Below are 14842 nucleotides of genomic sequence, written 5' to 3'. Positions count from 1 at the left end.
TTGACCGAGGAAGCTGATGAGAAACGTGATTTAGACTCAGGCAATTACTGAAAATCTGACCTTTAGAAAAAACAAGTGGCTGCAGTGATTTTCTGTCAGAGCTCTGAGCTCCAGCATTGCTGGTGCAGGTGGATCTCTGGCTGTTGGGTTAGATCCTGCTTTATTCAGTTGGTTAAGAGAACTAAAGCAGTGCACATACACCTACCGTGGTCCTAGGTGCAGCTGCACCTCGTAGGCAATGCAAAACCTGCACTGTACCCTGTGTTATTCACTCACAGCTGGGACAGTGACTGGAAGGGCTAGAGCTGGCCTTGACCCTTGTGTCACACCCAGGGTGAACATAAATCATCTCTTTACAAAACCGTGAAACGGGACTAAGTCTGGAAATCATGGCAAAGTGTATGCTGAGCGAGCGTCTGCAGCGAGGCCATCCTCACTTACTCAAGATTTCGGTATGCATCCCACGGAAAGGCAAACAAAAATAAAGCGTGTTGCTTCAGTTTTACACCATCTTGCAATAAATCTGCTCTCTGTGTGTAAATTACGACAAAACTGCATGTAACTACTGAGCTACTACTGTCTAAACGCAACTGCACTGCAGATGGGCTTTGTCTGTGCGCGTTTTGGCAGATAGACCTGGCCTGCATATGAATTTCACATAGAATACAAAAAAAAAAAAAAAAAAAAAAAAAAGTAAAAAAAAAAAAGAAAGAAAAAAGTAAAGATTTTTTTTAAGGTACCTTCTTGGCTTGCTTGCATAGCTGACTATTTTTGGAGGTTAATTGCTGTATTTTCTATTTGCATTTTGGCTGCACTGTGTATTTCTGAAAGTCAGGATGATCAAAGAGGAACACCATGCAGACACAACAAGGAGCCATTCCGACAAAGTCTGCCGTTGTGCAATTAAACGCGGCTGAGCCACAGCCTTTGCTGACTCAGGACTTCAAGATATGGCCCCAGTTCTTCTGAGTTCACGTTATAAACTTGTGTCCGTAAAAGTCTTGTTATTTTTTTCTAGCTTTTCCCAATAGGAAATTGGATTTTTAATTAAATATGTTTGTCAGGAGAAGTGTTGGCTTTTCATGAGTTGTCCTGTCTTTGTAACTGCCAGCACTAAATGGAAATATTGTCAGACAATGAATGATGTTCTCAGGGTTCTGACAGTTGGATGCTGAATATATTCTGGATTCACTTTTCTAATGAAATATCAAACCCTCTCCTGGCACTTGCTACTCATGGTGCACACTTTTTCTCTTTTGGTTTGCGTTTTTGACACAGTTCTGCAATATGAGATGAAGATAGGAGAGGTTTTTTGCAATGACAGCTTGACTGTATTATCATTATTTTCTCATAAGAGTTAAGCAGCTCTTATGGCCCCTAAGCTGCGACTCTTCTGACATGGGTAGGTCAGAAATATCATGTCAGACAGAATGGATTTGACCTGCCTGACCACCTACTGAGCTGCTGCATCTTCCAGGGAAGACATCTCACTGTGCCTCTGCCCGAATTGCTTTTTTCTGGGTGGAGCTGCCCCAAAGGCTCCATGTTGTAAGGAAAAAGCAAGGATAATATTTTATTGTAGTAATTCACTTTCTGTCTCGGCATAGGGATTTCTGTGTCTGCTTTGCTCCTAGGAGACAAATATTTCCTAGAGTGGACTCTCCTGTTTCTGCTTTTGACATCTGTAGCAAGAGACTCCTTGATTTATTATGTTCATTTGAAGCCAGTATAAAGCATTGGGTTTTCTCTTCCCTGCCCTTCCCTTCACATCTCCCCTTCCCATTTTTTCAGTCATTACATGGCCATCATGTATCTTTTACAACATGATCATTGTGGTAAAGTTCAGGAGTTGTCCTTTCTGCTGAAATTAACAAAAACCTGTATAACACATCGTAAAGCTCCGTTCATCACCTGCCAGGTCGCTGCCACATTAGTGCTGGCAGATACAGGTTAATTCTCACTTTAATTCACTACCCTGCTATTATTTGCATTTCCAAGGCACTCCAGCTGTTGCAGGACCCAGAGACCCCCCCTGTCTATCTCCCACAGCCAAACTTTCCCAGCTTAGAGCCACCAATGTCCTGGCTCAGACCCGGAGCTGGGCTGGGGGTGGCGGCAGCCGTACACCAGGTGGGAACAATTATGGGAAGGAGTCCCAGCCCGCGCTGCTGATAGCTCCCAGATAAGCTAACTTAATAAAGTTGTGGCTTAATGAAGCCGCATTCTTTGCATCTTGCCTTTCGTCCTGCCTGTCTGGGGCGATGCTATCGAGCAGCTACCCGGGGCTGGGGGGGCCGTGCTGGAGCATCGCTGTGTGCTGGGCACAGGGAGGGGGGACATGCAGAAAGGTCAGCTCCCCTCCCAGCCTGCAAGGCAACAGCCCACAAAAGCCTGCCATGGGGTTGTTTATTGGTATCACATGCTTGACCCTAAATCAAAAGTTGCTGGGCTGCTCTCCTCTTTCTAGCAGCTGAAGCACCCTCTTAAAAGCTGTAACAGATACATCTGCCAAAAGCTTCTTCTTTTGGAAACCAGACCCAATGTTAATGAATTGACTTAATTTCCCCACGGATCCAGATTTTAGAGGCTGAGCTTCTTGCCCAGCTGCCTATTTGTTGGTGTTTGCTGCATGCTCACACGTATAGCTGTGCAGCAACTGTTGAGCTGAAAGTTATTCAGTAGCTAAAATTATCAGTAGGGACCCCCTCCCCCCTTCCTCTCATTATATATAACGAGATCGCTGCTGTGCAACGTTGATTAGACATGTCAACCTGCAGCTGGACGTCTGAAAATGAGTATTGCTATTAAAATGCCTTTGCTAATGATCAGCTCGTGTGTCCATCATTTTGACAGATTTCTCCTCAGGAATGTGGAAAGCATGCAAGAGTCCCAGGGTTGCAAAGTAATGTTCGGGGAAACCAGTATTGGCATATTGTATTTCCTGTGCATTAACCCCAAAGTAACAGTTCCCCTGGAAAAATCATGCTGATGGCTGAAGCTTGCTGGTGAGTGTGGACCACACTAAAAGAGATCCACAACCCTGAGGTGGGAACCAAGTCTCACAGGGAATTGGTTTCTGGACTGTGAGTCTGAGGGCAGGGCATCTGTCTTCTGTACCACTTCTTTTAGTGTGATTTAAGGCTTTCATCACTTGGAGAAATCTTCAGGTAGTTGGAGAAAATATGTCTAAATCTTCTTGCCAGTTAATCATGGAAAAATTGAACAAAATTGAAAGGGAGGCTCAAGACAAGGAAATAATTTTTCAAGGACATCTCATTCCCTATGTAACTCATGCCCACAAGATGCCATTAAGGCTACTGATTTTGAAAAGGGCTTGGACATTTGCTAGGACAGCACGATTTTTCGTTGGCTTGCCTAGAGTGAGCCCCTGTTTAAGTCTGCACTTCAGGGAGCCACGGCAATATTTTATGGCCATAGCTCAGTGTGCGGCAGGCTCCTGGGCTCTGCTGCTTTCCCAAAATCACCTGCCATCTCTCAGGTGCCTGGGGACTGATTGCATGGGGACTTTCCTCCTGCCACAGAGTACAAGGAGCCATGTGCCCGCTCTTTCAGTGTGTGTTGTAGTCAGACAAGGTGTACCAGGGAGGTTTGAATGGGGCAAGCTGTCTGGCTACCAAAATAAAGCAGAAAGATGTAGAACCTTAATTTAGCCACAAGAAAACCAACCCAAAAGCTGGGTGATTCGAGAGGAGAGGGGTGGCTCTGTAAGGCACCTAAGGGTGAGCCCTTCCCCAGGAGCAGGCTGTGTGCTCTGAGCTTTACCTGTGCTGCCCAAGCTGCTTCAGGGATTTTCAAGGGGGCTAAGCCTTTAAATTGTATGGGAATTCCCAGGGAGAAGGAAAGAAACTGGAAATCGGGTGGAAGAAGGAAAGAAATGGTGAAAGCTGCTGTTCCCCTCTCCTTTGGATAGTTCTGGCTGGCACAGCCCCACAGCCCAGCATCTCACGGTAGGGATGCCTTCCTCTCCTCTCCCATCTCTCCTCTCAGGCTGGGCTGTGTCTGCCCCCAGAAAGCAGCTACGAGCAAGCCGTTATCAGCCTCCCCTCTTCTGCAGACAGGAGGAGATGAATGTGCACTTGGAAAGCCTTCGGCGTGGCTTGCAGTGTATGAACAGCCTCCCCGATGCACCTTTGAACCCATTCCTCCTGCATTTGTTTGTCTTGCAGATAAAACTTCACAGCAGTGTTTGGAGAAAAGTCTAATGAGGGACCACTGTTTGCATAACAAAGCGAGGCTTCCTCTTCAGATGTTCAACCTTCATTAGGCATAATTTATATTCCAGCTAATCTTTGGAAGTGGATAAAATATGGAGCCAAAGTTTGTTTTTACATAGTTTGGAGTAATGCATTGTTTGTTTTAAGTGGTCAGTTGCAACTGACAGTTGATTTATGTTCAGCATAATGATGATTTGTGATTGCTGCAGATTGTCGCAGGGAGTGTTGTGTCATTGACTGCCATGGCTTTAGCACTCTTCTACGTCAGTTATTGAGTTAAAAGATAAGACTGAATGGGTGGTTTCTCAGTATTGCAGATATTTCAGCACAAATCACACAAAACAGTGAATTTGTAAAAAATGTGTTTGTATTTTTTTCCTCCAAAACTCACGTTAACTTGAGCCCCTGCAGTGGTTAGCTCTCAGGGTGATAGGGGACACTGCAGCCTTGCTGCAGTGTGCTGCCTAGAAAGCAAACAGACTGATATGTCTGAATACCTACAGGTCATTACAGGCCAGTGTGTAAAAAGTGAATTAATTTCTCAGCACTTCAACTTTGTTCATAACACAGGCACATAAAAAAAGTCTGGTCCTATTGAATCTTCATTACGGTTTTTGAATATTCACTTACACTTCACCTGTACAAGATACCCTCTTTCACTCCAAATGAAATACCCAATATATTTCACTTATCACCTTCCAGGTTTATTAAAAATGAGAAATGACTGATAACATTTATCTTGTGTGAACTCCTAGCTGAGGCTTTCCCCTTTCTGCAAGTTTACATTGCAATGACGGATGTTTGAAAACACCCTTCAGCATATCATGAAAATTATGATCTGGCTTGTGTATGAAGACAGGGCCAAGGTACACTGCACCCTTTCAACACATGGAAACAGGGTTTTCAAATGTCTGTGGTCCTCTGTCTGGTTCCCTGAGCAGAGTTGCAGAGCTATCAGATGGCTCATTAATTGAGTGGTGGCTTCCCATGTTATGTTCTTTAATGCTGAGACACCTCCAACTGCAAAGCTTGGGATCCTGAGCTGGTTTCGTTCATCTCATCTATAACAGTAGTCTATCCTTGACTGTTTTTAAAGGCAGCACCAGCCTTCAAAGAACACATTTATTTATTCATTTATTTATTTTATTGTTTTTCAGGAAAAAATGCTGTAAGGGTTATAAGTTTGTTCTTGGACAGTGCATCCCTGAAGGTATGTGATTTCACTGTTCTTACCCTTTGCATCCCTGTGCATTTGTCTTTCCCTGTCTGCCCTGTTCTCTGCACTGCTGGTTTGGAAGAGCATCCTGATAAAACCACAGGCTGGGCTGTACCTCGTGTATCAGTGGGGGGACTGCTTCCAAGAAATGGTTGGGAAAATAAAAAGAATCAGCGTCTTCCAAAAGTTTCGCTTAGCATGCCAAGCCTTGATCCTCCCCTGAGTACATGTGGCCGCACAGATCTTGTAACATGACCTGGTGCAAGCAGAGGGCTACATGCTGCTCTTGGCTGTGCACGCAGCGGCTGTCCATGCATCCAGAAGCACACACTCCCTGGCTACCCCATGGTCTGGCACAGCTGATTTTTGGCTTGGAAGCGCACAGGGTGACTAGGTGGGTCAGTCCTGCCTTTGGTTACCTGTTTCCTGAAGATACCGGCAAGGGGAGAGCATTGCCATAGGGCATCTCTCTTCCAGCTCCTCTCCTGGTCGTGGGCACAGCCTTCTTGTCAGCAGGGGCACAGGGAGGCCAGCAATTACTTGGGGTAGTTCATGCCATGGTGAAAAGGAAATGTTCCCCTCCTGACAGACTGCCCAGAGGCTTTGCAACTACAATAGCAGGGTTCCAATGCTCAGAGTCACTGATAGCATCTCTCTTTTAGGAAAAAGGCTGAGGTCTGCCTGCCTTAACCGTGGTGGAGACCTCTGTTTGGTCTGCCCAGCCAACCGCTCCGTGTGAGTCGTCACTCCTAGCGCTTTGCCCAATTTGGATGAAATTGATTCTGAAGTTATGTGGGCGGAGGAACTGTCAGGCAGAACAAATGGTCAGGGACAACAAGCCAATAAACCTTGTTTCCTCCAGAAAGCAGGTTAAGAAAATGGTTTGTGGTAACACATCCTTCTTCTATTTGATGACATATGGAAAACCTCGTGTTGACTTGAGAGTCTTGTCAGTTTGAGACGGTGATGTTTTGGAAAGAAAAGTGACAAATTAACATGCTTGGGAGAGTCTGATGTTTTTTGGGTTGCAATCTCCAGCCAACAGGGATCATAACCCAATCTCCAATCCTGCTGTTGTTTCTTTTTTTACTTTGTTCTTTTACTTTTGGCTGGGAACACTTGCAGACTGGTTGCAAAAAATAATAATAACAATAATAATAATCTCAAAATAGAAACCATACATTTGCTGCTTCCATAAGGAAGAGCTCACAGTGCCAACCTAGGCCCTGGGGAGCTGGATAGGGCATCACTAGTGCTCACAAGGATGTCCTTGGCCCACACTTTTTCAGTGAATTTTGTCTTGGTGTGTGCAATGAGAGACGATGGCTCCAGTACAAGATGGACACTTGGAGGAGATGGTTGTGCTGGTCTGAACAAGGCTGTTCATGCGTAGGAGGCAGAAGCCCTGAATCTTTTCAGGGTGGAAGGAAGCCAGGTCTCTACAGCCTGGCCTCCAGCTTTCCTATCGATTGTAATGTTTTTATATGCTGGTTCTTCACTAAAGATAATGGATACAGCAGGAGAAGTAATAGGAGGAAAAATAAAGTGAGAGCCACGGCAATAAATTACTGTACACTTCTAATTTTCATCTCTCGAGGTTTTAGGTGATTATGAAAGCAGCTTTTACTGTGTACCCACTGACTTCACTTAATCCTGCCTAATAACTACATCTCAGTAACCCGAGCGTTTCTGCCATTAATTGGATTTCTCTGCTGGCAGTGGCTTCCCTCCCTTTATATCTCCACCTCCCTTTTTCAGCTCAATCTATATTTTGCCTTGAACTTCACAGGCCACGGCAGTTGTAATAACATCTGAGGCAGTCTGGGCCTTCGGTGTAGGGACTAGAAACATGATTCAGTGAAGCACTCGTTTCGTTTACTCTGCTACAATACATCACTTGGCTCTTCACACATTGTTTTGGCATAATCTTGACAGAGGAGCTGTATGAAATGCATATCTCGACACAGGCACATAAATGCATTGCAGATGTGAGTTTATTAGAGCACATCTGCACCTTTTAATCCAGTGCTGGCAAGTCAAAGCCTGGAGGAATGATCCCAGCCTTGTCTTCTCTGCGGTTCAGTGGTGGCTGCCGGGAGGAGGTTTGGGCGAGGGCTAGAGGAGAGGGCCCACTGATATCCTCCTCAGGCAGCTGTTATCTGAACAGACTCTTTTCCCAAAGGTTGTGTCTTTTTCCATGTCCATCTTTGGTCCCCGTCCTTTTACTTCTTGTCTGCCTTTGAAGAGCAGCAGTGAGCAGTGCAGTCCAGTGAGCCCAAGTCCACACCCCCAGGTCCCGCATTTCATTTGCTCAGGACTCAGCATCTCTCTTTGGGTTTCTGTTGCAAGAGCAGGGAACAACGATCCTCAGGAAACACTGAGGGGATTTTGCCTCTTGTGTCTGATTTCTGCTCTGCTTGACCAGCAAAGCTGACAGCCCCAGCCAGCTCTTGTCTTGTAGTGTCCCCCAGATTAAAGCAGAGCAATAGTCTGAAGCAGCTTCCTTTGGTGTGTAGCTTCCCATCACTGGTTTGTTCATTGATTTTTTTGGCTGTGGATTAATTCACAGCAAACTACCCTATGGCAGGCAAATGCTAATCAGACCTGCTCTTTCCTCACTAATGCTGTTTCAGAAACTTCCTTGGTGCAATCTTCCACGTTGCATTGCCATTCCTGAATTTACGGAAGCATACATAGGGACATTTTTTACTCTGCTACAGTTTTTCATGTTATCTTAAAGCCTGAAACAGCCTGATCCTCATCATGTGGCTTTGATTCATCCTCAAACCACATTTCTTAGACTGGGCTGGCAGAAAATGGGCTTGGACATGGGAGGGAGCCTGCACCCTGTTTCAGCAGAGCACACAGAAGTGCTGCAGCACAGCTGAGAGCTGCAGCACCTTGTGCCCAATTTTGCCCTAGCAGTGAGGACTGTCCCCAAGAGTGTCACACTACCTGGAACCAAAGTCCTGGGGACACACAGCTCAGTGACATGAGACCTGCCACAGCCGCTGTGTGGTTTGGGTTAATGTGTGCAAACAAGTGGCAGGGAGTTTGGGGAGCATTTCTAGCTCCTGTGCCCTTCCCTAGCCTTGTATGAGCACAAACGAAGCAAATGTCTTGATGGAAGTCTGCTAAGGTGGATGCAAAAACCATACTTAAAGAGTATTTACGTGGAAAATGGTGAAAGAGAGAAGATTAAAAAGAAATGGTGTTGTTTAGTCTAGAGAAAAGAAGGCTGAGGGAAGATGATAACAGTTTTTAAGTATGTGAAAACTTGCTCCAAGGGGGAAAGTAAATGCTTCTTCATGGCCAAGGAGAGAAGGATAAATGGCTTTAAGGGGAATTTGGAACAGACACTGGCAAAAAAACCCTCTTTCTATCAGTGAGGCTACTTCATCTCTGGAATAGACAGCATGGTGGTGGGGCACTGCCATCCCTGAGGGCTTTCTATGCAGGTTGCTTGGATGTCGTAGGACAGGTTTACATGTAGCTAATCCTGCTTTGGGTGGAAGGTGGTTCCTTCCAGCTTTCCCTTTTTTTCTGATTTTGTTAGTGCACATCTATTCATGGAAACCCAGTGAGGATGGAGTTAATTTTGCCTCCACTCTGAACAGGCCAAATTTTGACACAGGCCAAATCCAGCATCTGTATAGGCAACTGTCTATGAAGCAGACATGTTCAGCTCAGTGAGGGCACTGAGCAAAGTCTGCTGCACTGGCCCATTCTTTTTAATCAACCTATTTTATGTCAGTGGAAAATTAAAATTGAAACCACACCCAGGTGAAAACACACCATGAATCCTTTATATCTGTGTCCAATTACTAGTGCCAAATGTAAGAGGAGTTTGCAGCCCCAGCACTACCAAAAAAGCCCCAACTAGCCCCCAGGTTGGTCATATTTGAAAGCAATGGTTGTATTTTTATGCCAAGCTTGGGCAAGGTTCTGCACTATTCCACCCTGGCTGCTGGCACTGTGGTCCCACTGCCATCCCCACCGCAGCACCGCAGACGTGGCAGGACTTGAAGCCAGCACCGTTGTGGAGTACAACAGAAAGAAAGGATGCCTGTTACTCAGAAAGTATCAAGCACCAGGGGGGAAATGCCTGGCACTGGTACAATAACATTTTTTGGTCAAGTGGGCTCTGATGTGACACAGGAGTCCTGGCACCACAGCAGCCTGTTAAGCCCTGTGCACGTTTCTGTGCCCTGGCACACTGTCACTTTTGCCCCCAGTGCTCCACATGTGTTCTAGGTCCTCCATACAGCAAATGTGGTTTCACTTGCTTTTCCATCTATTAGTTCATTGTAATTGTTCGGAAAAAGTCATTATACCCAGAGAAGTCTGCTAGTCATTAGCATGAGTCAATAATGAGTTTGGGCTTTAATTATTTTATATCGTGTGTATGGAAACAGAGTGCATTGCTGGGAATTCAGTCATAACACGTACATGTAAGTTTGTGTTAGTTCTGGAGCAGGGACGGGATTCTTCTGCTGTGGCCCCCTGGTGCCTCGTCACTGGAGGGTGATGCTCAGCAACAAACAAGGTGGATCACTGTGAGTGGGATGACGTTCCTCTGAAATAGTCGCATAAACTACCACTGGATTTCACACAAAAACTGACCTTCAGCAAGCTTTTCTGTGCTGGTTCAGAGACTGGATGCTTCTTCAGCCCCTTTCTTCTCCTAGAAAATGTCCCCCGTGGTTGCATGCAGGCAGGGGGCTGCGCCAGCCTGGCACCAGGGACCAGATCCTGTCTCTGGCAGGGCAGGGGTAAGGGTCAGACCATGTTTTGCTCCACTGTCCATTTCTTGGCCTTCAGCTCTGCTGCCGCATAATGGTGAAATCAGAAAGAGAAAAACAGAAACAGCCCTCCTTGGGGTTTCAGAGTGGGACCTCAGAAAGTCTTTTGGGAATTCACTGAGCAGCCTGGCCAGCAACTTATCATATCGTCACGTTGCTGCTATTAAGAGTGATGATGGTTTTGTAACAGTGTTCTTAGCTGGGAGGATTATAGCTGGGTTTGGACAATTACTGTGTGATCTTAATTAACTTTTCCTCATGATATACTTTCTGCCAGGATTTGGCAGCTAGCCTCACAGTGTTTTACAGTATTTTTGCATAGGAAATGTTGATATCAGCACTTAAAAATTTGTAAGGAAAACAGCAAAAAGCTTTTAGGTAACAATATTTCTGAGAAGAGCTCTTAAATTCTGCCAGCTGGGAAAATGCCCCTCACTTCAAATCCAGTTTTAAGAAATAGTTCAGCTACCATGAAGCAGTGATGAGCAATTACGGTTTTATTGTAATTCTCTGCTTATGTCTTGTGAGCGTTTCATTTCTAGGTTTCCTCAACCTTTAAAAACAATGTAGCATAATTTTATTAATTAGCAAAGACAGAGGTGAAATATTTGCTGCCATACTATCATCCAGCTGCTGCCACTGGTGTTTCTCCTAACCACTTCTTTCTCTCTCCAGACTACGATGTCTGTGCTGAAGCTCCTTGCGAACAGCAGTGCACAGATAATTTTGGACGGGTCTTATGCACTTGCTATCCTGGGTATCGCTACGACCGGGAGAGGCACAGGAACAGAGAGAAGCCGTATTGCCTGGGTGGGTAGAAGTGCTTACCTCTGGTTAATGATGCATCCTCCTTCTTCAGGACTTTCAGTTTAGATTGAAGCCTTTCTCTTTTTCTTTCCTATTACAGATTAAATGTGATTTTTAACTATGCTAAGGATTGGTCCCCAGAACTAAGATGTCTCAATCCCCTTGAAATTATTGGCAGGTAGTCCTTAAAACAAGCCATATGCACCTAAGCACTTTGAAGCATCATGCCAATGTAATTTTCCCTTTATTAATTCCTCCTGTGGGTTTTGAGCAGCATTTGGAGCCTTGGCCTGAGAAGAGGGACATGATTTTAACCATAACCCTCAAGGCACTATAACATTGCCTCATTAGGAAAATAAATCCTTGGGGTTTGATTCGGATGGCAAGTATCTAATACAGGATGTTCCATTTACCTGTGCTGCTCATGTGGCTAGTATCCCCTGATTCAGTAGCCATGCCCTGCAGGGTTTGCTGGGCCAGGGAGACAAGGTCTGCAGGATCAAGCTTTGCTTGTGACCTATTCCATGCAAAGAAACTGTCACATGGTGCTCACAGATAAAATGTATGGTGTGTTAATAACTCTGCAGTTTGCACAGAGCTCCAGCCTGAACCAGCAGAAGTGCTGTAATTACTCATTTATTTAAACCCCGATTCTCCCAATAGCTTTAAAGAAAGTCTTTTATTGTACTTGAGGTCTGAAACCTCCAGCTTCAGGACATTTTCGACTCTTGCTCCTCTCCAGATATTGATGAATGTGCCACCAGCAATGGGACGCTGTGCTCTCAGATCTGCATCAACACCATGGGCAGCTACAGGTGCGAGTGCCACGAAGGCTACACCCGTGGGGAGGACGGCAGGACATGCACCAAGGGAGATAAAGGTATATGCCAGTGGGGATTAAAGGTCTCGGGCCACAGGGCATTTTTCACAAGAGTTTCCATGTGAATGTCAGGAAGCACTTCTGTACTATGTGGGTGGTGGGTCACAGGTTGTCCAGAGAGGCTATGGGGTCTCCCTCCTTGGAGATCTTCAACAGCCGTCTGGATGTGGTCGTGGGAAAGCTGGAAAAACCTGGGAACCTGGGAAATACCATTGTTTCGTGAGTTGCATACACACAGTAAGTAAGGCAGAAGTCACATCTGTAAGGAAAAAGTGGAAATACTCTGAAGGTTGTGGAAAGCATCTTACCCTCAACAGGCAGAGTGGCTGAACAGTGAAACTCACCTTTACAGCTTTGGTTAGACCATTTCTCCTGGATCACACAATAGCTACAAGCCTTATTTCACTCCCAGATCAGTTTGGACTATCCCAGCTCTGGATAGCCCAGAGACACAAGAATAAAATTTGCCTAGTGCTGACCTGTCATTAATTTCATCCATTAACTAAATATCAGTGAGTTTAGTCAGTATTTACATGCCCCCGTCTGAGATCAGCAAATGGCCATGGGTTGGGTGGTTGGTGCCTCTGAGCACTCAGGCATTCATAGGAGGAGTGCCTGGGAATTCCATGTATTTTTAAGCATTATTTGAATCAATAGCTAAATTATGTTGAGTAACGCTTGAATTCTGCTGACCTGCAATTAGTTTGTGTCTCTCATAACTGCGGTCAATTTTTTTTTTTTCTACTGAAAGTAATTTGTAATGGAAAAGGGTGAGAGCAAGGGCTTGTTCTTCCTTTTCGCTTGGTTTCAGAGTATAAATGTGCTCTGTGTGTAAATGATTTTAAAGTTGTTGACCTCATCCCAGTTATTAAATTACAGCACTTATAGTCCTGCAGATTAAATACTGATATAGTAATTTAAAAAGGAGGGAGAAAGAGAACAACTTGTGCTCTGGAAAAAACAAAACAAAACAAAACAAAACAAAACAAAAAATATGCTTTTGATGAACGGCAACTTACCATAGGTTCATCTATTATTGCCTGAGCACATATATCACTGGGTGCTTCAAATCCCACAGGATGGCCAAAGCAATTTATAATTTTGATTTTCCTCTGAAAATGTGTATCTGGGCCCACTCCATTAACATGAGTTGTTTCTTGTTGTTTTCATTTTTTTATTATCTTTTTTTTATCTCTTATAAGTATATGGGGGTCATTAAAGAAATAGGCATAACATAAATAACCCTCTTGCAAATAGTTTTTTTAGCTAACTTTTCTTCTTGCTAGTTCAGATTTCCTGACAGGGTAATGTCCAAAGCATTCCAGATAACCAACAGTTCAGGACATTCACAAATGTGGAAATCATTCCAATATTTGAAAAACAGACATTTTACACTGCACGGGCCATAAAGACATCAGTCCCAATAGCTAACCTGGAATGAAATGCCCCCCATCTCTGCAAACATCTCCCGATTTGGCTGTGTGGAGCAGAGAAGGGCACCTTCAGTCACCTTGCTGGGCTCCAGAGCTAACGATACCAAGGCTGCCAGCGTGCTGGTGCAAAAGGATGAGGAGCACGAAGGGACGAGGAGGATGAAGGGATGAGGAGGATGAAGGGACGAGGAGCACGAAAGGACAAGGAGCACGAAGGGACGAGGAGCCTGACTTTCGCCGTTCAGCAGGGCTTGATGCTGGCTTCGTGGCACCGCCTGCTGGCCTGACCACTTCCGAAGCAACACATCATTTGCTTCTCGCGGCGGCTGGGACAATTAAATTTTATTTTGTGATTTACTGCGAGAGACATGCAGGGTCTCTCTCTCTCCAGGTTTACGCGTGCTGCTTGTTTCCTGGGGAATTATTACTCACGTGTTCGTCCTGCCTGAACGCTGCAGTCCAGGATTTTATTTTTTTTTTGACTCTGAGCTACAACAAGTGGGCTCGAGTGAGTGTTCTGGATTTGTTAGGGGAGCACTAGAATAGGGAGCATTCTTCCCGCATCCACAGTCATGTTGCATTTGACAGAGACAATACAGCTACCCGCTCAGAAGTAGGCAAATTAAACGGTCTCAGCAGGCTGAGCACAGATAATACAACACAGATGATCCACTAAACAGCCTCCATGCAAAGACTGCCCGCAGCACAGCTCCCCGCAGAGCTCTTCCCTGCCAGCATCTCCTTCTCCTCCAGCACCAGCAAACCAGAGCCTTCAAGCAGAGGCAAAGAAAGCACACCGCTCTGCACTGAGCCTCTCTTATCAATAGGCACCACGGGGCTTCATATCAGGACAGGAGCATCACCCGTGATGCTTCAGAAACCCTTCCTAAAATGAGGCTGGTTTCAGCCTTCTCTGAAATAATATTAGTTTAGTGCAATGAAATCAGGTTATGTAAGTGTCTTGCTCAATGCTGGCCTGGTAGGTGACCTCAGTATCTGCGCTGCGCGTGGGAGGCTCTCGTCTAATTGCTTCCTGCCCCCTCTGGCCTGTCCTAGGTGGCTTCTGGCTTTATCCGTGCCTTATCCTGGCTTTATTCATATTTTGGTCCTGATACAGGATCGGATGGGGGCAGAGCAAGTGTTGGATGGATGACTTCTTCCCTGGGCAAGTCAACACTTCTGTCTGGTATGAGTTAGGGGGATTCCACCTCTCTCCCGGGACGCAGCTCACACTCGCTTATGTGATGCTGTTGGACTTCTTCCCCAGATAAATCAGTCCAACTGGGGTTGCAGAAATCTCACTGGAATGATGTTTTCCAAACACTAGCTGAGCCCCCCACACACATGTTCAACTCCATGGGATGTCACAGCCCTGTTTTATCAACAGACCCGTGTATCACATCCTTCTGGAAGGTAAACTGGATTTTGTAATGAAACAAAAGGCCAAATTCACCGCTCCTTCATCTGCA

The 14842-nt window shown here is 45.4% G+C and overlaps 1 protein-coding gene across 1 annotated transcript in view; it reads left to right on the top strand.

Annotated features, from left to right (window-relative positions):
- Positions 1-14842, top strand: part of CCBE1 (collagen and calcium binding EGF domains 1) — a 96112-nt gene that overhangs the window by 66038 nt on the left and 15232 nt on the right. Inside the window, exons 3-5 of the mRNA XM_082783060.1 lie at positions 5393-5445; positions 10929-11063; positions 11803-11940. Of these exons, the coding sequence (XP_082639186.1) occupies positions 5393-5445; positions 10929-11063; positions 11803-11940 (326 nt within the window). The remainder of the gene's footprint in view (positions 1-5392; positions 5446-10928; positions 11064-11802; positions 11941-14842) is intronic.

Source organism: Aythya marila, assembly GCF_965140915.1.
Source record: "Aythya marila genome assembly, chromosome: Z".
Classification (NCBI taxonomy): domain Eukaryota; kingdom Metazoa; phylum Chordata; class Aves; order Anseriformes; family Anatidae; genus Aythya; species Aythya marila.
Note: the sequence above shows the minus strand (reverse complement) of the source record. Positions and strands in the feature narration are given on the sequence as shown.